A 24,086-nucleotide genomic window follows, 5' to 3' on the forward strand; every position below is an offset into this window, starting at 1 on the left:
CCCTCTTGAGGATGTGCTTCTAGTGGAATAGCGTCCAATGCTATTTGGTCCCGCCAAGCTACAGAGGAAAAGGGTGTCTTCTAACCTAAGGTAGCACTCTCTCAGTTCAAACTCAACTACGGACAGGTTGTGACGTAGATTAGACCTCAATAGACAAGACATGTAAACAGTGAACAGCAGCACCCAGCCATATTAAAACCAACCGAAAACCACGCTTTGATACCAAGATGATGGCGAAAACCTAAACAACAGGACTTCCTACAGGTGCTGTCCAAGTGGACAATATTGACTCACTAGGACCTAGGTTGGGACTGGGATTGGTAGGGCAGCACAATACAATGACCAACATACATATATATTCAAAATAGAAAGCAATGCAGCAACAGCCAATAATAATCTAGAAGGAAAAACAATTAAGCTACAAAAATCTCAAGCAGGAAACATGGGGAAGGGAACATGACAGCATACTGTAGTTCAAGCACAAATCAGTTCAAGAATTAAAGAGTAGGTATCATGCTTTCCTCCATTCATTCAACTATTAAAGAGATCAACAGAATTTTTAATCACATAAACTAAATATGTGAACAGCAGTAGCAGAATGTAAACTCAGCAGGACAGAGATAAGGGGGGGAAAGATGGAAAACCAGAGGAGGTATGAGGAAGGGGGAGAAGTAGATGAGATTTAGTACCTTCCCTGATGTCCAAATCAGAGGAGGGGGAGAAGAAGCCAGGTCCACCGAGAGAAAGAGAACCCCGCATTCACGTTAGACAATACAGGCGAGAACAGAGAGAGAGAGAGAGAGAGAGAGAGAGAGAAAGAGACGCAAGGCATCAAGGATCGATTTTTTTATTTTTTTCATTCACTAAAAACTAAATGTGGCCCTTGGCCTTACATATATAGGAAAAGAAATACTCAAAATAAGAAGTGCCAACTAGGAATTAATCTAACATAAAAAAGAAATCTCCTAATTTAACCCAACAACTAGGGGCAAATAAGAGGATATTATTTAGTTTACTAATTCATCTCAAAGACCTAGAAAACAAATAAAGAGACTAGAAAAAATAAAATAGCTAACTAATAAATCGGTGGGGCCCACGCTGGTTGGCCAATCAGGACAACAGAAGAGAGAGGGAAGAGACTAGCGGCAGTATCTTCTCTCTCCTTTCTCACGCCAGAACAGGGGAGGGTCTACAGCTGCAGTTCTTCCTTCTTGCCTCCTCCTCTTCTAGCTTCCTTCTATGGAAGTGTCTCCCAGCCATAGTGAATGTGGCTGGTTCTTACGGCGGCATCTCTGGTATACTTGGATGTCCCCATCACTTTGGTGCGTGCATAAACTGGCAATAACACCCACAAGCATAGGAAATATCAAGTCTAGTCATAATTAGATATATAAACTTCCCAACTAGTCTCCAAACCTGGTGGGCATCATCAAACACTTCACCATCATCTATGCTAAACTCCTGATGTGAATCCATAAGAGTATCAATTGGCTTACACGCATACATAGCACATACTTCTGTCGAGATAGATTGATCCCTTTCTTGCTTCGTAGTGCCTTAATAGCAAGGAAATAACTAAGAACACAGATGTTTCATCTAAAAGTGTTGTAGTCATGTGGAAATGACTTTATCTCTGCAATACCAGATGCATCATTACTAGATACAATAATGTCATCGACATTAACAACTAACACCACCCACTTTAAAACCTCGGTGACAAATAAAGACTTGAGTGATCATAAAAGCATTGTGAAAACTTACACTTAGTAACAGTCAATCTGAATCAGGCTGATTTCCAGTTGAATTAAAACACACAGACTAAAAAGGCTTCTCCCTTCCCTCTCCGATGCTGACCCTTCACGTCCTGAACCAACTCTAGAGCTCAACCGCTCTCCTCTCGCTTAGTGTAGTCTCTTCCCCTGCTCACCTCTCTAGTCTCTCTCTATCACCCCCCCTCTCTGACTCCACTCCTATCACTCTGTCTGGCCTGCTAGCTAGATCGCACTGTGTAGTTGGAAACTTCCTTGGTAGCCGCCCGCCATTCTCTGTGGTTCAGACATCTCTCCAGAATCAATGGAAAACCTGGAGCACTCTCTCCACTTACATGCTTGACAATGGGATATTTCTCTTCAATTTCTCTACTGCCAGTGACAAATCGACTGCCATTGATGGTGGCCCCTGGTATGTAGGGAAGAAGCCAAAATTCTCACGTCAATGGGATGAATATACATCCTTCAGCCGATCAGAGCCAACGTCTCTCTCGCTGTGGGTCACCCTCCCCAAGCTCCCCCTTCATTTTTGGTGTGCCACTGGTCTCAGTTATATCGGCTCTGTTATTGGAAAGCCACTTTATTCAGACAATCTCACTAAGAAGATGGATAGATTGTCTTTTGCCAGAATTTGTGTGAAGGTTACTGCCAACCAGATCCTTCCATCTTCAATCACTGCAGAAGATGGTGGTCACTCTTTCTTCCAGGAGGTCAAATATGATTGGGTGCCTCCCACTTGTACCATTTGCAAATGCTTCAAACACACGACCATGCACTGCTCTAAGAAAGTTTCGGATGCTTCTCTGCCACCGGCTGCCTTGTCTTCTTCCACGGCAGAACCTACCCCTGAAGTCAAACATCCTGCTCCTGCTGATGCTCCATTCGTTGAACCCAGAACAAAAAAGAATAAAAAGAAAGGTTCTGCTCGACGGCAACCAGTGCCAGAATCTCCTGCTCCTATTTCAAATTCTGAGTCTCGTGCGTCGCCCAACGTTGCCCAGACTGATGGGACTATACACACTAGTCCAATCGATGCTGTTGTACACGCCAGTCTCAATCGGTTCTCAATCCTTGCGCCCACTAAGGAAATCCCTCCTTCTATTGATACTCCTGCTGGATCTCTCGGCAATCTGATTGGTCAGGCCTGTCTGTCAGCTTCTCCTGCAACATTTGTGTCCTTGTCCTGCCTTCCTCCCCTCCTTCCTCTTCCGTCTTTTATTTCCTCTATTTCTGAAACCTCTCATTCCTCTTCTAACCCTGCTCGTCAAACCCCCACTAATTATAACCCTCCTCTAACCCGGTCCGACCCATCTGATTCCTTTATTCCTCTAAACCAGTTTATACTGGCCCAACTCTTGAATATGTTTTCTAAATTCCCTAAGGACCACCCTCTTTACCCTGGTAATTTGTACAACCCATCCACACCCTCATCCATATCTGACCCGAATACCGTCCCTCTTCACCCAGGTTATTTGTGCAACCGAACCGCGCAGACTAACCCATCCACATCCTTAACCATACCCAACCCGAATACCCTTTCTCCTTCGCTCGCGACTCTTCTTGAGTCGCCTTTACCTCTCGCCTGCAACGACGCTGCTCCGTTGAGCACCACTGCTCGTCCTCCTCTGTCTGACGTCACCGTCTCTTGCTCCGCTGGTTTCTCGCCTCCCTTGCTATTGTCGCCGATGCTGGTTGCCAATTCTGCTCTCGCTCTTCAAACGCCGCCGCTGGTCTCCTGCAACGAAGTTCCTTGTTCGTCCCCTGCAGCCCCTACTGCTTCAGCTCTCCCTGTCCACCTTAAGGAGTACATTGTTTCCCCTTTTGGGATACATGCTACCTACACGAGCATCTTCTCAACCTCGGAAGGTCCTACGCCAACGTCTACTGCTGAAATTCTAAAACATTTTGATGCTCCAGCTTTGGATGAGTTGTCACCCTGGATCCCTCCCTTGGAGCTCTCATCAGACCCTACCATCACGGCCATAGCTAATTACAATGAGCCACTCTCCACATTGGTTCCTGCTACCCCTGTGGTTGCTTTGGAAGGCACTTCCCCGACTCGTTTCACCGACATTGTTGGATTAAATGCCTCTGTGGTTGGAGTGTCAATTGGATCTCCTGTTTCGGTCTCCACCAACCTCACTGAACCACACACCTCCAGGCCTTCCATCCCCTCGGCTCCCTGTACCACCCCCTCCCATCCTCAACCTGCTGCCGCTACCAAATCCACCAAAAAGAAACCCACCCCTGCTGTCAGGTCTTCCACTAGAACTAAGACCAACCTTTATCCTTCTTCTTCCCCTGTTATTGGATACAGCCGCAAACCTTCTTCCAAGGCCTCTCCATCCAAATCCTTGTCCTCTCCCTGTTCCGTGGAGAATGTGTTGTCCCCTCACTCCCCCCACCTCTCCATGATCCCTTGGACCATTTGGAATGTCCAAGGCCTTAATTCCTTGGCCAAGCAAGCTGAAATCTGATCCCGTGTTCGTTCCACTAAAGCCAACCTTCGTTGCCTTTTTGAAACCCGTGTTCTTGAAGACAATGCCGATCGAATTGCCTCCTCCATTGCTCCTTCTTAGTCCTTTGCTTCGAACTACCTCCATAGCTCCAATGGTCGTATTTGGAGCCTTTGGGACACCTCAACCCTCCACTTATCCGTTCTCTCCTCCTCTACTCAAGCCATGCATCTCTCCATTTCTCACCCCTCTGGTTCTCACATTTGCTTCCTGTCTGTTATTTATGCCCATAGTCTAGCTTCTTGTAGGCTTCCCCTTTGGTTTGAGCTCCGTTCCTTTGCCCCTTTCACGGGTTCCAACCCTTGGGGGATTGCGGGTGACTTCAATGTCATACGTTTCAGCCACGAGAAGCATGGGGGCAACCCTATGGACACTGAGGCTGTTGACTCCTTCAATGATTGTCCGGATGACCTAAATCTTAATGACCTTAGAAGGTCAGGGACCAAGTTCTCTTGGCATCATAAACGTTCTGATGACCTTCGTGTGGCTTGTAAGCTCGATAGGGCCCTCTTCAGTGAAGCCTGGCTTGATTCCTTCCCATCCTCCCATGCTCACTTTGATCTCCCTGGGATCTCTGACCATAGCCCTATCTCTATTCATGTCCTCCCTTTCCGCTCCTTCGGTCCCAAGCCATTCAAGTTCTTTGATATGTGGTCCTCCCACCCTGATTTCCTCCCGATTGTCCAAGATGCTTGGAATGCTCCTATTCCCCCTTCCTCCCCTCTCATCTCCTTTGCCAGGAAACTTAAGAATTTTTAAATGGTTCTAAGAACTTGGAACTCCTCTACCTTTGGCAACATCTCCTCCCGTGTCTCTTCTTGTAAAGACAAGCTCCTCTCTATCCAACCTAGAATTCAATCTGACCTCCATAATGCGGAGCTTGCACTGGGGGAAAGATTGACTTCATCCAACCTCCCTTCTTCTGGTTCAGGAAGAAAGTTTCCTTCATCAGAAAGCTCGGATCAAGTGGCTAGATCTTGGTGACTCTAATTCTAATTTCTTTCATCTGTCCCTCAAGGCTAGCCACAATACCAATGCCATCCCCCTCCTCCTTTCTACTGCTAGTATTGAGCTTTCCTCCCCGGAAGATATCAAAACTGAAGCGGTCTCTCACTTCACCACCATCTTCTCCCCGTCCTCTCTCCCCCTCCCTCCCCCTATCCCCCATAATCTCCTCAGTAAATGTCCCTGATGACCTTCCCAGCTCCACTCCATTCCCTCTGAAGAGGAAATCCTCTCAGCCATTCTCTCCCATAAAGCTAACCCTGCTCCTGGCTCGGATGGTTTTAGCATGGGGTTCTTTCTTCTTGTTGGCATATCATTCGCAAGGACCTTATCCTGGCTATCCGGAGTTTCTTCCTTTGCCCCAATCAAATTGGTGGAATCAATCACACCTTTCTTTGTCTCATCCCTAAGAAAGAAGGTGTGAATTCCATGAATGATTTCAGACCCCTCTCTCTGCAACCTCCTCTACAAATTCATTGCTAAAATCCTTGCTAATAGGATCCAGAAAGTCATTGATTCCCTTGTGAGCCCTAATCAATCAGCCTTCATTGCTGGTAGGAGCTTTGCTGACAACATCATTCTTTGTCATAAGATTGTGAGGGGTTTTAAACGCAAATCGCACCCCTCTGCAGCCCTCCTTAAAAAAGATATCCACAAGGCCTTTGACACTATTAGCTGGAATTTTATTTCTAAAGTCCTGCTCCACATGTCATTTCCCCCTTTCTTTATCGATTGGATCCATTGCTGCATTTCCTCCCCCCGTTTCTCTGTCCTGATCAATGGTATCCCAGCCGGTTATTTCTTTTCTTCTTGGGGCATTCGGCAAAGCTGCCCCCTTTCCCTGTTTCTCTTCTCCCTCTCCCTGGAAGTCCTATCCCGCTCTATTCAATCTGCCACTGATCTGCATCTGATTACCCCCATCCCCAAATGCAAACCTCTTCGTCTAACTCACCTTGCTTTTGCAGATGCTATCATAACCTTCTCCAAGGCTGACCCTCTTTCCATTTCTTCCATCATGTCCACTCTCCACTCCTTTGAAATGCTTTCTAATCTCTGTATCAACCTTCTCAAGTCTAATCTTTTCCTCTCTGAGGTCTTGGATGAGATCCAAGATCTCCTCCTTCGCATCACTGGGTTCTCCAAAGGCTCCCTTCCGGTCAAATACCCTAGGCTCCCTCTCATTTCCTCTAGGCTTTCAGCCCATCACTGCTTCCCCTTGCTTGACCATATGAGAAAGCAGCTCCAAATTTGGAAAGCCAAGCTCCTATCATATGCTGGGGCTGGGAGGCTCACCCTCATAAGATCTGTCCTGCAGTCCATGTACCTCTATTAGTCTGGCATTTATGCCCTCCCTTCTTCCTTTGTCAAGTCCATTGAAAGGCTCCTTTGCTCCTTCCTTTGGAAAGGATCGGATACTTCCAAGTTCCTTCATCCGCTAAGCTGGGACAAGGTCTGCCTTCCCAAATCTGAAGGTGGCCTGGGTATCAGAAGAATCAAAGATGTCAACTCTGTGGGTATCCTCAAGCTCATTTGGAAAATTGCATCTAAGCAGAGGAGTATCGGGGTTGATTGGATCCATTCATCCCTTCCTATTAACCACTCCCTCTGGACTGTCCCCATCCCTTCTGATGCCTCCTGGGTCTGAAAGAAAATTCTCAATCTCAGACCTCTGGCCCTTACTGCCATCTCCTTCTCTATTGGTAATGGTCATCTAACTTCTCTTTGGTTGGATCCTTGGCACCATTCGGGCATTCTCTCCTCCCTGGTCACTCCTAGGAACATCTATTCCTCGGGCCTTCCTGTGTCTACCACTGTTTCCCCTATTCTCTCCCCTCGGGCTGGTCTCCCCCCTTCTCCGCCTCTTGCTGACCTCTGGTCCTCCCTTCCTCCTCTGCCTCCCGGCCACCATGGAAGGGAAGACAAATGTATCTGGCTCCCTGCTTCCTCTGGGATCTTTTCATCTGCCTCTGCTTGGTCCTTTGTTAGATCCTCTGGCCTTGTTGTCCCATGGCATAATCTTGTCCGGTTTAAGGACCACATCCCCCACCATAGCTTCACAATTTGGAGATGTCTCTCCAACTGTCTCCCCACCCAATCCTTCCTCATTTACAGACACATCCCTGTCAACCCCTCTTGCTGTCTTTGCTCTCATGACCTTGAGGACTCTTCTCACCTTTTCTTCTCTTGTCCCTTCTCCTCCTCTGTCTGAAAGAAGGTCCTCTCCAAGTGCTGGCCCTCTTGAAGACCCATTCTACCTCTTGACAGGGAATCGATTTGGATTGATATGACCTTTGGGGGCTCCACCATTTATGACACCATTGACAAGCTTGCCTTTCTACAACCAGTAATCACCTTTGGACTGCCATCTTCTTTGATGTTACCTCCAAAACCCGTTCCTTCCAACCTAAGCCTGTCCCCACATCCTTAAGAAACAACCACATCATTGCTTCCTGGAACCTTCCTATTGACACCATCCCCCCTAATTGATGCTCTCCCTCCCCTCCCCTTTCCCCTTTTTTTTGGATGTATCCCTTGCATCTTGGGTTTGGTAGCTACCTTTTTTTTGTGCTGCTCTGGTTGTTGGTTTATTTTTTGTTTTGTGGTGGGCTTTTCCTTGTTGGCTTAAGCCTCCCCTCCCCCCTTTTTCCCTTGTATATTCTTTCTCTCCTTTGGTTATTAATTATTTAAAAAAAAAAAAAAAAAAAAAACAGTCGATCTGAATTTATCAAACCACACTCTAGGCGAGTGTTTCAACCCATAAATGGCCTTATAAAGCTTACATACCCTGTGTGAATTCTTCCCATGAGCAACATACCCTGAAGGTTGCTCCATATATTCTTCCTCCTGCAGATCACCATATAAAAACGCATTCTAGATGTCCAACTGATAAAAGCCAATCCAAATTGATAGTCAAAGCAAGAACCCATACCGAGTTAAGACGAGCTACCACTGAGGTCTCTGATTATATAAAACAAAAGAAGGCATCTAATAAATGGAATAACAGGCAGTAAGAACTGCATAACACCAAAAATGCTTGGGAACATTTATGTGGAGCATTAGAGACCAAGCAATCTCCAATAAGTGTGTGTTTTCCTTTCAGCAACCCCATTTTGTTGTGGGGAATATGAACAACCAGTTTGGTGAATCATATCAAAGGCAAAACAAAAGGCTGAAATTTTACATTGAGTGTATTCCAGTGCATTATCAAAACGAAAGACCTTAATGGAAACACCAAATTAGGTTTTTATTTCATTATAAAAATATTTAAAGACATACAAGAATTCAAAATGATCCTTTAACAAGTACACCCAAGTTAATCTAGAGTGATAATCTACAAAAGTAACATAGTAAGAAAAAGCCTAACCTATTTGTAACACTACACAAACCCAAATGTACGAATGGACAAAAGAAAATAAGAACTGTCTTCTAGAAACACTACGAGCAGAAAAGGATGAGCGATGGTGTTTTCCAAGATCACATGCTTTAAACTCTAGACGAGAGATAGACCTTGTAGCTAGGAACCATGTGTTGAAGCTTGGATAAGGATAAATGCCCTAAAGGAAAGTGCCATTGTAAAGAGGAAACACCAGTAGTAGTGGCAGCAGCAGTAGAAAGACCAGTGTCGTGCAGATAGTAGAGTCTGAGCTACTCAAGCCCGCTACAAATCGTCCTCCTTGTTTGAGGTCCTGAAAAATACAATGAGAAGGAAAGAAAGTGGCAGAGCTATTAAGAGATTTAATCAGTTGACTAACAAATAGTAAAGTTAACAGTAATTGGGGAATATGTAAAACAAAAGATAAGGTCATAGAATCAGTGGGAGAAATTGTACTATGACCACCTACTTTGGTAGAGGGATCCATCAGCAAGTATAACAATGGAGGAGTTAGAAACGTTTGATAATGAAGAAAACAACCCAGACTTACCAATCATATGAGTGCATGCACCTGAATCAATGATCCACAGAGTAGAAGAAGTGGATGTAAGGAAAACGGAACCTGCACGGACCAGAGTGGCAATGGATGAAGTGGAACCAGTGGATGTCCGGAGATTCTATATAAGCTTCAAAAAGTGATTGTAGCCATCTCGAGACACAAACCCTAAGGAGGAACCTCCAGATGAGGATGCAATAGTAGTGTCGTTGGGCAACTCCTTTGTAGTACTACCATCAAGCACAACGGTATTAGCCAAAGGTGGAATCCACTTTGGACGACCACGTTTAACCCAACAATTTTCAATAGTGTGATTGGGCTGTCCACAAAAGGTACATTGCCTGAAGGGTTGATCATTTTACTGGCCAGTGGCCACCTGTAAGTCCATGACCACCCCATAAGCCACGTCCTCTCCCAAAGAGGTAGATCCTTGACCACGACCAGCAACAAAGGCAAAGTTCTCTTTGGCTTGGGAGAAGAATCTAATTTGGAAGTGGTGGTAATACACTGAAGGAGCAGAAAATACTCATAAAGGGATGGGACCTTGTCCCCAGCAAGCAGCTGACTCTTGACTGATTGGTAATCGTGGTTGAACCCTGCCATAAAATTTGCAACATAGAACTCTTCCCGCTGAAGTTGTAATCCGGCATATTCTTAAGAAGAGAGGGGTTTCCAATAAATATATGGATGTAATTAAAAATATGGATGACGGCATGGTGACTACAGCGAGATATGTGGGAGGTCAAGGCAATGAATTCTCAATTACGATTGGGTTACATTAGGGATCAGCCTTAAGCCTTTTGTTTGTGCTTTCATGGATGATTTAACTAAGAGCATTCAAGATGAAGTCCCGTGGTGTATGCTCTTCACCGATGGTATCGTTTTAGTGGAAGAAAAAAAAGTAGGGATTAACGCTAAGTTAGAGGCATGGATATCAACCTTGCAAACAAGAGGCTTTGAGACAAGTAGATCGAAGACGGAGTATATGAGGTGAACTTTAGTCACACTATAATGGAAAATGATATGGTGAAAATTGAGGAGAAAAGAGATACCGCAAAATGACTTTTAGATATTTGGGATGGATGAAGTGGAGAGTTGTGACTGCAATGTTGTGTGATCGACATATTCCTTTAAAGCTGAAAGGAAATTTTTATAGGATCGTTGTATGAGCGGCTATGATGTATAGGGCAGAATGTTGGGCAGTGTCATATAAAGAAGCTATCTGTAGTAGAGATGAGGATGTTAAGATAGATGTGCAGCAAAACTAGAAAGGATAAAGTAAGGAATCAATGCATTAGAGCTGATTTGACAGTTGCCCCGATCAATGACAAGCTACGAGAAAGTTGTTGGAGGTGGTATGGTAATGTTCAGTGGAGGCTTGGGGACGCCCCAATAAGGAGGAGTGATTTGATTCCAATTAAAAGAACTAAAGAGCTAGGGGCGCAAGCTTGTCCCAAATATGACCTCAGATAAAGCCGATTGGAGTGCAATGATCCATGTAGCCAACTCCATTTAGCTGAAATTTTCTTGATTTGCTGGCTTGTGCCTCTTTCCTTCTACTTTCATTTCTCTTATTTTGCTTTGACCTTAGATTTCCCTATTATGTTTTGCACGGATCCATGTAGCCGACCCCATTAAGTTGGGATAAGGCTAAGTTTTTTGTTGTTGTTGTACTCATGTAGTCATGCAATGACCGGTCTCCTGCTTGAAAGTAAACAGTTTCTCATATAAATCATAGACCCGAGAAACATTCTTCGTTTGAGAGAAGGTGCGCTTCAAATTATCCCAGACTCCTTTGGCATTGGGATGAAACATAAAATTGGCGGCAATGGATGGGGTTGTTCCATAACCATACAAGAACGGTATCATTCTCCCACATCCAGTTCACATAGGCCTTAATCGCAGAAGGATCTTTAGAATCAGCAGGAAGAGGATCAGTCAGAAGATACTTTAGCTTGCCCGTCATTAATGTAGACCTTAACAGCTTGAGCCCACATAATATAATTACCAACTTCATTGAGTTTGATGGCTGATTTGAACGTGCACATTGTTAGTCTTGGTATCAGCCATCTTGTATACAAATGAAGAAGACTAACAACATTCAAGGGCAAAATTCGAATTCAAGAAATAGAAGTAAAGACAACAGTCTCAGCAGAATTGGAACAAAAACTGATGTACCACAGGTGTGAACCAGATAATATCAAATAATATACCAGGCCCTCGGATGCCCTTCAAAGTGGTATCGGATAGGGATGTATGGATAAGGAAGACAGCCCCAAAAAAAAAATTTAATATGAGAATCATCAAATCTGGAACAGGGCTTCAAAAACAGAGCATCACCATGGAATGTGGAAGAAATAACATACAAGACTACCTGGAAGTCCAAAGAGGCTAGAATCTGGAATTGAGTAGACCGCCCCCAGAAGTATAGTACTCAACCAGCAAAAGCTTGGAGCAGTCCATGGCTTGATAAGAAGTAACTGAAATTCCAAAAAAAAAAAAATTTCCTGATGCTGCCGCAAGCTTGTAAACAGGAGAATCTTCAACAATCAATGTTCAGAGAACAAGGTACTCCATGGTAATCAATAATAGACAAAACCCTAATTTTGTTTATCATATCACAATTTAACAAGGGCCTGAGATCCATATACAGCAGAATAGGTTGCTGCATAATCTTCAAATGAAAGAACTTATTAGACTCCCAAAACCAGAATCGATGGTCACTGAGTATCACTGTGCTGATACCATGCAACCTGAGATAAACCAACACTGAAACAAACCAGAACCAGCAGGAACCGAGAACATAGGGAGAAGAGAAGACTGAGCCAGTGATCGACTCAGAATAGAAGATCTATCGCTGGACTCTACTTTAATTATAATAGAAAGGAAAATTTAACTGGAATCAAACAAGGAAACACACTTAAATCATGAAACTGCCTAGGAGTTATAACTAATAGAAACAACTAATAACTAAAGAACCACTCACAGTAGGATTTCCACACCTATCATGAGTAACACCCACACCTACTTAAGGTAACAAGTAAAAGGGTCCCATAGGGGTACAAACGACAACCTAGAGGACCAGACTATAAGTTAACAAGATTAAACATGTAAAAGCCAGGAAAATGTAATTTTACCTGTACTGTCTTCACAAGAGAATGCACTATCATTATTCATTTTTTTCTCCAAGAAGTTGATTGCCCCCTATTCTTTAACACCAGCACTTGTGGCCTGGGGCAAAAAAGAAGGAAAATCAGAGTTCCCTCCCAAAGCATTAAATATATGTAGCATCACAATGAAACAGTAATGATCAGAAAGACTTGATGCCAACTACTTTGGTTAACTTGGATAACAGCCAATGAATCAACACTTTAATAATCTTCAAGATAAGATTGGTCCTAGCTACAAGGAACTGATCTCACTGTAGAATCCACACTTTTGTTCCTGAATGAACCACTGTAGACAGGGGAAACCCTAACAATGAAGTTGATGACATCTTAACTAAGGATGGTCTGATATGAGTCTACAGAATAGGGTTCATGCAGATTGGAAAACTAAAGTTGTATTGTCTTAAATAAGGATGGTATGGATTAATTAACTCTCCACCCTCATTCAGAAAGCTCCTTATGCAACTCCTTACCTATCCTTCTTCCTCATTTTTCTGGTAGGTACCATGAAATCCCTTATTTGAGGAGCTGGATGTTTTTTTTCACTACTACAGCACGAGTACAAGGCAGGAGAAAGAGAATTAAAGAAAAAGAAAAGAAAAAAATTAACCCAAGAACAAGTAAAGACAACCTAAATACAATGAACGCACCAAATCATAATGACAGAGAGAACCATACAGAATGGAAATATGGAATTGTGATCTGGCTAGGAAATTGTCCAACATAATACCCTATTGGGTTACAGCATTCAGCATGGCAACAAGGAATAAGCCTGAGTATATAAATGTGTAAATTTCGAAGGAGCAACACCCAAACAATTGTGAAAGAGGCTTCCTCACCTACAAAGGTTTGATATCCCAAGGGCATGAATAATTGAATTTCAAGTAAGACAGCAAGAATCCCTAAATCTTTCCATTCTAACAGGCCTTGGGTAGATAATTACTACAGAACAAGATAAGGCCTCCTAGATGCGAAGGAGGTATATTAACAGACGAATTTAAGGCATCTGTTTAGTTAATAATGGTACTTTAGCTCATGCCCATTATATTGTAATTTGATGTTATGTGTTTTTACCTTTTAACTCCCTTGTCTATCTTATATTAGCATGGAGGTTAAGGATGTAATTTCTGTTTCTAAGTAATGTGAGTCAGTAAAGAGGAAAGAAGTTATGTGAGTCAATAGAGGATGTAGTTCTGTTTTACCGCAACATTCTTTCTCTCTTTCTTGTCTTCATCTTCTTCTTATTCTTGTCTCACCTTCCTGCTCCTTGCTTCCGTTCAACTCCTAAAATACAACATGGTATTAGAGCTCCACGGTTTGAGAATCGTACTCCAATTTTTTCTTCCCTACTTCCTCTCTTGGAATCCAAGGGCACAAAGGGTTCCAACTTCCAAGGAAGAAATTATTCTGTGAATCGATCCAAGAAGCATGAGAGAGGTCTCAAATGAAACCTACAAAAAGATCTCATGCTATTGTATCAGCTCCCTTGCATCTCAACTCGACATCAACACTGTTCTAGGGTTACTGCTAGTTTATTGGAGTTGGTTCTCTCGGCAGTTGTTGGGGCCATAGTTATCAAGGCAAGAAGGTTGACCAAGGCGATGCCTTGACGCCTAGACAACGAAGGTGCCAGTCCAGGCTGAACCACTTTGTCACCTAGGAGACGCCTTGATAACTATGGTCGAGGCTGGGGAATGGCTCCTAAGAATCACCCAAGGGTCCTTTACATTTTGGTTTTTCTTCCTCTTTTTTGCATTTGGAGTGCAATGTGTGATGTTTGTCAGTTGTGAAATGGTTGTGAACTGCCTCATATGGATTCATTGAGTTGTCATGAGATGATGCTACCCTTTGAAGGATGTATTTGAGTGGATTTTTCTCCAATCTGGTGCTTGTTTCCCTTTGTTGGAATTTGTTTTAGTACTGGGATTGTGTATTGGGGTTGAGTGTGTACCCCCCACTTGATTGAGAGATTTTTCCCATATTGTTGAGTGTATTCCTACAGTGTCTAAGGTCAATGGACCTACAGAAGCTTTGGTTAGTGCTTCGGGTGGTTCCTATCCAATAGCCTTTGAGAATCACAACACTCAAAATTCCATTGTGTCTCAGATCTCCATTGTGAAGTTGGACAACACCAACAACTTGGACTGAGCTCATTCCATGTAGCTTTCCCTCCGGAGTAGCGGGATACTCAGATATATTACCGGAAACATTCAAGCTTTTCCTTCTAGTTCTCCTACATATCAGAAATGGGAGACCGAAAACTCCACTGTTATGATTAAGCTAATCTTCTCTATAAAGCCTGAGATTGGGAGGAGGTTTATGCAAAAAGGAAACTGCCAAGGATATTTAGGGTAGTGTTTACAAAACTTTTGACAGAGTGGGTGACTCGGCGAACGTTTACCAACTTATCCAAAAAATTATCACAATGAGCAATGAGGCATGATGATATGTCTGAGTTGGTATCTGGGAGGAGTATGACCACTATAGGGTACTCCACCTATCCAATCCAAAGGATGAAGCTAAGGTATACCACGCACTTAAGAAGGAGCGTGTTCTCATTCTTCTTGGTGGCCTGAATGGTTGAACCCGGGCTATGGACCAATTCGGATACAGATCTTAGGCCGGTATCCTCTCCCCTCCTTAGATGAGGTCTATAGCTACTTGTAAAGTGAGGAGACCCGGAAAGTGGCCATGGAACCAATATCATCCTTGAGCAATCTGATCTTACTTCTAGCTCTCACAGAGATTGGCATGGTGGTGTCAGAGGCCTAAGGCCTACCTATGGGGACGACAGCGATAGACTCTGATGTGATCACTGTGGGAAAACTGAGGGATTTAATGGGTACTTCATGGCCATCTTCCACAAATATGCGTGGTGGTAGGAGAGGGGGATTTCCATAACATATTGTGATGGTTGAGGCTGATCCTATGGTGTTTCCATCTAGCCCGCCATCAAATCATAGTTCCCTTACTAGGGATAACATTGCAACATTTCGCAAGGTTATTTCTCAACTGGGTAGCTCTTCTTCTACATCCACAATGTCAGACAATTCGGCTTCTGCCTTGCAAGTCTCCACATCTGCCCCTTCCACTGCTCCTTAGGTTATTCACTTTGGAGCCACAGATCATATGACTAGTATGTCTCAGTGTTATGATTTCTATTTTGTTTGGTCTAGTCAGGATAAGGTTAGGGTTGTCAATGTCCCCCTTCCCACCATTTCTTGTAAGGGCAGTGTACATGTTACCTCTTCTATTTCTCTTGACTCTATACTTCATGTTCCTAATTTTGCCACTCCTATTTGTTAGTCATCTCAGTAAATCTTTGAACTGTTGTGTTACATTTTTCCCCTTATTGTCTGTTTCAGGATTTGGTAATGAAGAGGATCATTGGCAATGGACGTGAGGAAAAAGGACTTTACCTTCTTATACCCCAGACACACCTATTATGCCCATGGCTCGATCCTATGTGTGTGAACGAAGTGATAGTACTATGGATTATGTGATGTTTTGGCATCAACATTTAGGTCACCCCTCTTTTATTGTGATGAAAATACAATCGCCACATTTTTTTTTCTTCTTTTTCTTCATCCAATGTTTTTCAGTGTGAACCATGTATGTTTGCTAAACATTGTCGCTCTTTTCATTGATATCATGGTAATAGACCCACAATTCCTTTTCATATTGTGCATTCTAATGTTTGGACTTTTTCTATGAAGCATAATAGTGACGTATATGATTTCTTTAAAATTTTCTATCAGCTGATTTGTACTCAGTTTGATACTCGAATTAAAATTGTTCGTTCTGATCAAGGGGGTATACATGTATAGTGGACTGCTCTTCTTGTTGCTGCCTTCCTCATCAATCGAATGCCTACTAAACTCCTCGGTTCCAAATCCCCTTTGGAGACCTTGTCTCCTCAGGTTTCGGCTTTCTCCCCCCCCCCCCAAAAAAAAGGTGTTTTGGAATGCCTTTTATGTCCATGTTGACAAGTATGTTTGGACTATAAACTTGACCCCAAGGCCCTCAAATGCATTTTTTTTGGTACTTTAAGAAAGGCTATAAGTGCTATCATCCTTCTTTTTGCAAACAGCTTCTCTCCAAAGATGTCAACCTTCATTGAATATGTCCCTTTCTTTACTTATCATCAGCATCCTCTTCAAGAGAAGAATAGTGGGAGTAAAGAGGCCATTGTTACCACCCCTTTTCTTCCACCCTTACCTATTTCTCCATTTCTACTAGATGCTGAGAAACACAAAGAAGTGGATGTTGATATTTGTGATCATTTAGGTGTTGCTTCTGGTAAGGAGGAGGGAGTTGTGTACAAAAGAATGGAAAAGAAGACCTGCCAATAGTCCTCTTCGGATCCACATCTTGAGATCCACTCTCCTCAGTTAGGTAACCTTCCGCTTCCTTCTTAATTAGATCTTCCCATTGCTATTCGAAAGGGAAAGAGAGTTTGCATTAATCTCATAACCCAGTTTTTTTTATGATACTAACTCTCCTACAGGTATTGCCTTTACCATTGCCCTTTCCTCCATTTCCACTCCCAACCATAGTTGTCAAGGCATCGCCAAGGCAGTTGGCGGTTTGCCTAGGGCCTAGGCAACTGTCACCTTATGTTTTGGCACATATTTATACCAAATAAGTACTTAAGATATTATTCATAAATAAGCGAATACCCATTAGTTGAATCCACTAAAATAGTTTAAAAATCAAATTCCAAAATGATAAAAAGTCAACCCCTGAGTCCAAGAACAAAAATTAGATTTTTAGTTGTAGGGGCGGTTTCAACTTTTAAATGTTGGAGATTTTCTCAATTATGAACTTTCATAAATTTTATCATGATAAAACATTGCTAAAAACCAAAAGTCCAGTAAATAATCTTTTGTTTTGATATCCATAAAATTATTTTTATTCAGGCGATTTTAACAGCATTTGCACTCTTTAAACAAGTTTTGAGTAAAACACAACTTTGTCATTACAACTCAGATTGAAATAATCTTAGACTTGTTGGAAAGTTGAATTTGTGTTATACGGTTATACCTAATAAAAAAGTCTCATGGAAAAATAAAATCATTTGACTAGTCAAACTTATTATAGACAAGAGCATTTCTCTAAAGTTTCCTTTTCTATAGTTTCTATTTTCAATTTCAAAAAGTAGGAGTTTCTAATTAATTAGGTTTTTATTTTGTTTTCCTTAGCCAGCAAGTAGTTGCTTTTGATAAAGTTTATATTTTGTAATGCAACTTTATTTGGTAACTCTCCAATAGCCATAGAGAATTACGATTTTCTTGTAATTGCTTTTATTATAAATAAAAGCAAGAGGTTGTGCACAACATCCAATGATTTGAGATGAAAAGAAAAGAGAGTTTTTCAGCAAACTAGTTGTGAGATGCAGAGACGGTGAGAGGCTAGTGCGACGGTGAAACGCCGTAGGTGAGAGACCCAGAACTGAGATAGTCTCATACCCCTTCTTTTTCTTCCCTTTCTTCTTTATTTTATTTTATTTTTTTATTTGTCCTTGAACCTTAAATTTATTGACTGCAGATCCTAAATTTATTGACTGCGGATCCTACTTAAGATTGGATCACTTGTGATTCAATCATACATTAATTCGTATCAGAGCCTACCATGGTTAGCATCAAGTATCTCTGTAAGGAGGTGAAGCAATTATTTGACCGCGTGACCCTTCATGAGCAAGCGATTGAAGCTGAATTTGATCCCTGCTAACGTCCATCTCCAAAGGATGCAAACATGACAATCAAAGAACTTTTGAAGGTGGTAGAGCAAGAAATATATAGTCCTACCAAAGAAGTCTATATCGAAGATATCAAAGAAGAGATAGCTGAGATGACTATAGAGCACTAGGAAGAAGAATCCGATGAGATCAATACTGCACCAGAGTCTAAAGAGGTGGAACATGTGATGGAGGAAATTTCTGTGGAAGTGGTGGTCATGACAAATCAAATATTAATGATGATTACCTCTGTTCATTATGCCGCCTAAATTTTTCAAAGAACAAGAGCCATGACTCCAAGACTTCGTTCCAAACACCAATGTTTGAGCTGAAACTGGATGTGCATCATGCCAAGATTGTCCTCAAACTATACAAAACTCAAGGTCGAGTTTTTTTTTTTTTTTAAGACAGGGCGAGTTAATGCATATCAAAGACTGAAAGAGAGGATAGAATCAAATTCCAAAAAAACAAAAAAAAAATCTTCACATGAACAGTCTTTCACCCTTTTCTTTAGATGAATAGCTTTTGTGGGCCCTTTTAGTGGAGAAATGGTGGTTCTTTGATGGAGAGAGAACTTTTTTATGGCTAACAAGGGTGTCCGGACCTTTGGCCCTACTAATACCCTGGACACACATGTACACCCCCACATAGATGGAGAGAGAACTTACTATATTGTTTACATGCTATTTCTGAAGTTTCCTTTTCTATGGTTTCTATTTTCAGTTTTAGAAAGTAGGAGTTTCTAATTTCTTAGGTTTCTATATTTCTTTTCCTTGGCCAGTAAGTAGTTGTTTCTTATGGAATTTCTATTTCTTCCTTCTGTTGTGTGATTATTGGTTATTAATCCTTGATATTGTTAAAAAACTGATGTTGCACAACATTGGCCCCATAGGAGAATCAAAATACAATTCAAAGCAGACTTTACTAAAGAAGATCCACTGGGGCCAAGTTCAATAACTAGCTCAATATGATCAGTCAGCCAGGAATGCAGTATAGGCACATCTAAACCTGACAATAACATATCAAGTTTTGCAAATCTCAATGGAGTTCCCAAAGTTCTAAAGCTCAAGATCCAGATCATCCCTGATCCAACCCTATCCTTAATGCACATGATGGTCAGTCTGACTATTGGTATCGGAATAACTGTATCAGCCACAACCAATCTGAGATTGATCTGACATCGAACTTAAAACCATGGGATTACTTGACACTTGTCAAGCAGACGAACTGGATACAGATATTGATGGAACTTTACAACCCAATTACACAAAACCCAACAGACATGATTTCACGCTCAAATATTTGATTTGATAAATTAAAGGGCCAAGAAGTGAGTCCAGCTATGAGCACAGTCCTCATTAAAATGAAAGTAATTTTCAACTTTTTAAACTTTAGATAAATAATTTTCTTATAAACAAGGATAATAGTCTTAACCTGCTTTGGCCACAGATGTAGGTATTCTACGATAAGGTAGATCTCAAATCAGATCCAGCAAGAAAAGCATCCAGAATCCCAGATCTTCCAACTTGATTCCTAATGCTCTCAAATACACAGGAAACTAGATATGGTGGAGGAGAGATGATCCTTACTCTTAAATTTGGCTAAGCCTTACCCCACCATTTGGCATCTCCAACAATCATTTCAAACACAACACCAATCCATCATTGTAACCATGCATCAAGATTTTTTCGTTTTGATGAACAAAAATGCTTCATGCTTCCTCATTCCAATTCAGATGAACCCAAATCAGATCCACTGTCAAACAGCAAGTGCAAAGACAGATTTCCCAATAATTCATGTTATGTTGACATTGCTGGTGCGTAGAATCTCCTGTTAAGATTTAGAGAATACCCCATCAATCGCTATCCAACTGCACCCAGCTGTTTTGGCCAGTCCCAGTCTCCTCATCCAATTCCTGACTTTAGCAACATCACCCCACATATTAGCTCTGGCGTAAATGCTAGATAGCAAAACATAGTTACCAGGATTTGCAGGCTCGATCTTAAAAAGTTCTGTTGCAGCAATTTTTCCAATTTCAACATTGCAACAAGTCCTGCATGCTGCTAGCAAAGCCCCCCATACCCCAGCGTGAGGTTCCACTTTCATCACTTTTATCAGCTCATAAGCCTTTTGGACAAGTCCAGCACGGCCTAGAAGGTCAACCATGCAAGCATAGTGATCAACCGATGGCTCTATTCTGTAGTATTGAGTCATGCAACTGAAGTATTGGCAGCCTACATCTAACAGTCCAGCATGATTGCATGCAGTTAAAACACCCACAAATGTCACGGCATCTGGTTGCAAACCATGAAGCACCAACTGTGAGAAAAGTTTCAGGGCATCTTCTGCATGCCCATGGTTGGCAAAACCTGCAATCATTGCATTGTATGACACTAAGTCCTTAAAGGGCATCTCACAAAACATTTGATGGGCTTTATCCACTCTCCCACATTTGGCATACATGTCAATGAAGGCATTGAATACATAGACATTCAATACGACACCACCTTTGTTCTTTACATAGTCATGTATTTGTGTTGCAGTTTCTAAAGCCCCGATATGTCCACAGACAGAAATAATGACAGCAATTGTTACTTGATCAGGTTTGACATTCTTCAGCTGCATTTCATTGAAGAGTGCTAGAGCTCTATGCCAATCCCCACTTTGAGAATAACCCATGATCAATGCATTCCAAGAAGATACATCTCTCTCAGGCATCAAATCAAAAAGCTCCTGTGCAGCTAGCATATTTCCATGGTTACTGTAACCAGAGATCATGGCAGTCCATGAAATACAATCCCTTTTGTCCATCTTGTCGAAGATTTTTTGGGCAGCTTCAACATATCCAGCCTTGGCATAGCACAAGATCATAGCATTGCATACCACAATATTTCTCTCACGTATTGTTTCAAATAGATACGTTGCTGACTTAATGCAACCAAACTTACCATACATGTCCATCTGTGTTGTCTGCACATAGGGGTCAGAGTTCAGACCCAGTTTAATGGAATGACCATGGATTTGGCTGCCTACTTGAATAGCCAAAAGAAAGGAACACACTTTTAGGACGGATGAAAGGGTAAAACTGTTGGGTCTGACCATGTGCCTTTGCATCTTCTTGTAAATAAGAATAGCTTCAACTGTGTCCTGAGACTGCTGCCCTGCATAAGCAGCAATCATGGCAGTCCACAGAAACACATTTGCTGTGCCCAAGAAACAATCAAAAATCCTGCGTGCATAATTGATATCCCCCATTACTTTAGTGCACAAAGATATAAGCTTGACAGAGAAATAATTTTCACGGTGGAGCCCACTAGTGATTATGGGAGCATGGACCTGCTTCAATGACCTCATAGATGTGCATTTCTGGAGGTGCGCAGAAATTATTTCTACAGTTTCTGCTGTCCTAGAGATCAGTTCCGAAGGTATGTGCTTCATCTACATATATCACCGAAAAAACCTTGTGCCAATATAATTCTCCAAAATGGAATTCAGAAGAGAATCATTCTCTTTAAGAAGAATGGAAGATATAATCCAACGCACTAGATGCATCCATCCTAGCAATGTACTCTGAACAGACCTGGGTGATAAAGACAGCATAAGTAATCAGTTGCATAAAATGCATCTGCTGGAGATCAAAAGCAGAAGCATCCACCGGCAATCACATATTGAGAGAATTAATCTACAGTAGAAATAGTTAATTCCAAGTGTTGTTCAGAAATAGTAACTGCTCGTCCAGAAGAACGCAATGGGAGTCATAATCCAAAGCACTTAGATGCCCATGAAATAGTTTGAAAGAGCACATCATAAGCTATCAATACATGACATATCATACATAAACTGAAGATCACCATAATAAAAATCTTGATGTTAAATAAAAATCTTGATGAACATAACTTAGATTTGCACAGCCACATGAAGCCTTGAGGCATTGTCCACACTTCCCTCTAGATGCCCAGATAAGAATGTGAACGAATTCAGGAATATTAGCAGCAGAAAGGAAACTTTTAGTTTCCAAAGTCCAAAAGGTGGAAGTGGAGAAGAAAAATTCAACACGCTAACCAATGCTTAAGGTTTAGCTATAGTGAAATAAAATATCACTTTTCAGTTTTAGATCAAAGTTGTATTGTGTAAAACTTTTTCCTTGATAAGTCAAAATCTTATCATAAAAGAAACCCACTGAACCCAAGACCCATACAAACGAAGGCAACAAACCATACACAAAGTCCTGCTAGTTACTAGGTCTATGCTGTATATCCTCATCTTTAATTCTTTACAATGTGAAACTGAAAAAATATGATCCTTTACCTGTTAGAACTCCGAATTCTGATAAGATAGTTCAGATCCATCTGGGTTCCCTTAACCATTTTAAGAAGTAATTGTCTTATTAACACCCCTTAAGGTGTTAAATAATTTGTCAAATTTTTTTTTGCCCTCTTTTATCATACTTTTTTGTTTTTGTAAGGGTAAAACCCATCATTTCACATGTGTATCTGAAAAAACAATTTTTTCGCTAAAAGGTCATTTATATTAAAATAAAAAGGGGAAAAAATAATACAACAAACTGGACTAGGCCGGACACTCAAACTCCTACAACTAAGCTAAACCCCCCCCCCAACCTTCGGCATTGCCATCAGTAGAAGGGCCTAGCCCGCTATCAAAAATAAGAAAAAACATTACTCTGAAATTTGAAATCTGGGCCTTCGAAGAGCATCATGAAGCAGTTCTTCTTTCATAGAAGAAGGCCAATCTACTGTAATGGAAGTAATCTCCAACCTTGCCGCTGACTTGGCCAGGAAATCAGTTATTCAGCCAAAGGATTCGCTTCTGTAAAACAGTGAGACACTTTCGATTTGATAGAGTATAGGTAAGCTTGGAGGGCAGTCCACTGTTTCCTTACAAGCCAAAGAACTACACTCAAAGAAATCAGAAGAAAAACAGTAGCTGAATCACATTCAATCCACACCTTATGAAAATCATGCTGCTTTGCTGCCTCAAGCGCAAAAATGAGAGCACAGATTCAGCTTCAAAGTTCTTCTTAATGCCAAGAAAAACTCTAAAAGAGTACATCACACCTGCTTGCTGATCAGGAAAACTTCCTCCTGCACCAGCTTTACCCAGATTACCCAAAGAACATCCATCCACATTGATTTTTACCCAACCAAGGTAGGGGAGGACACCAAAAAACTTCAATAGTCTCCCGGTTATGTTTCTTCGATGTTTGAAAAAACATGAGACAATGACAAGTTTTGAAAATGACATAATGGTAAGTCAGTTTCAAATAATTTTGAAAACCCTCTTTTACTCTTAACTTAAAAACTTTTAGGAATAAGATAAACTGCAGTCAAAAGAAGGTTAGATGTTCTAATCCAACCATAGATGTGTCATCGAGAAATCCCCCCTCTCCAGAAAATAAAACACCTTTCCTTTTTCCTCAAGCCGTATAACCCAGGCGCCAACAACTGCCTAGCGCAGTTGGCTTGATACTGCTCGCCGAAGCAGCCTTCCGTCAGGCATGTCTAGAGTTCAAATCCCCCCTCTTTCCCTGGTCCCCCTTCCTTGAGTTGGGAAGTCACCTCATCCTATTTGGCCCATAGGCCCTTGATAGGGATTGTCCCAAAAAAAAAAAAAAGTATAACCCAAGCCACAACTGCCTAGCTTAAAACCCAAATTTCCACCCTCAACTGTCATAGGCATTGGATAGCCGACGAGATTAACACCTTTTACCCTACTATTCTTTAAGAACTATATTTTAGTTAGGGGAAAAAGAATGATGTCCGGTCGCATGCAGCCTGTACCTAACCCCGCACTGGTGCAAGAGCCATGCGACCGAACAGCATTCTTCTTCCCTTTAGTTGCATTGTTCTTTTGGGAATGTTCCACTACTCAATTCAAGGGTATTAATGTCTCATGGCGTACAAGTCCCAGCTGAGTTTCTCAGCCCAAGGCTCCTCTCAGGAGAG

General features: G+C 41.8%; 1 protein-coding gene across 12 annotated transcripts in view; it reads right to left on the reverse strand.

Annotated features, from left to right (window-relative positions):
- LOC122059531 (pentatricopeptide repeat-containing protein At3g29230-like) overlaps positions 1-24,086 on the reverse strand; it is a 38,577-nt gene that overhangs the window by 11,593 nt on the left and 2,898 nt on the right. For 2 of the 12 annotated variants that reach the window (XM_042622362.1, XM_042622361.1), the window contains exons 2-6: positions 19,713-21,703; positions 12,357-12,450; positions 11,594-11,699; positions 9,214-11,248; positions 8,798-8,976 (exon numbers count right to left, since the gene is read on the reverse strand). In XM_042622362.1, the coding sequence (XP_042478296.1) occupies positions 19,957-21,561 (1,605 nt within the window). In that variant the 5' untranslated portion in view covers positions 21,562-21,703 and the 3' untranslated portion in view covers positions 8,798-8,976; positions 9,214-11,248; positions 11,594-11,699; positions 12,357-12,450; positions 19,713-19,956. Of the gene's footprint in view, positions 1-8,797; positions 8,977-9,213; positions 11,249-11,593; positions 11,700-12,356; positions 12,451-19,557; positions 21,704-24,086 lie in introns of all 12 variants that reach the window. The other 10 variants (XM_042622359.1, XM_042622364.1, XM_042622358.1 and 7 more) reach the window with 8 other exon arrangements.

This window comes from Macadamia integrifolia, chromosome 13 (genome assembly GCF_013358625.1).
Source record: "Macadamia integrifolia cultivar HAES 741 chromosome 13, SCU_Mint_v3, whole genome shotgun sequence".
Taxonomy (NCBI): domain Eukaryota; kingdom Viridiplantae; phylum Streptophyta; class Magnoliopsida; order Proteales; family Proteaceae; genus Macadamia; species Macadamia integrifolia.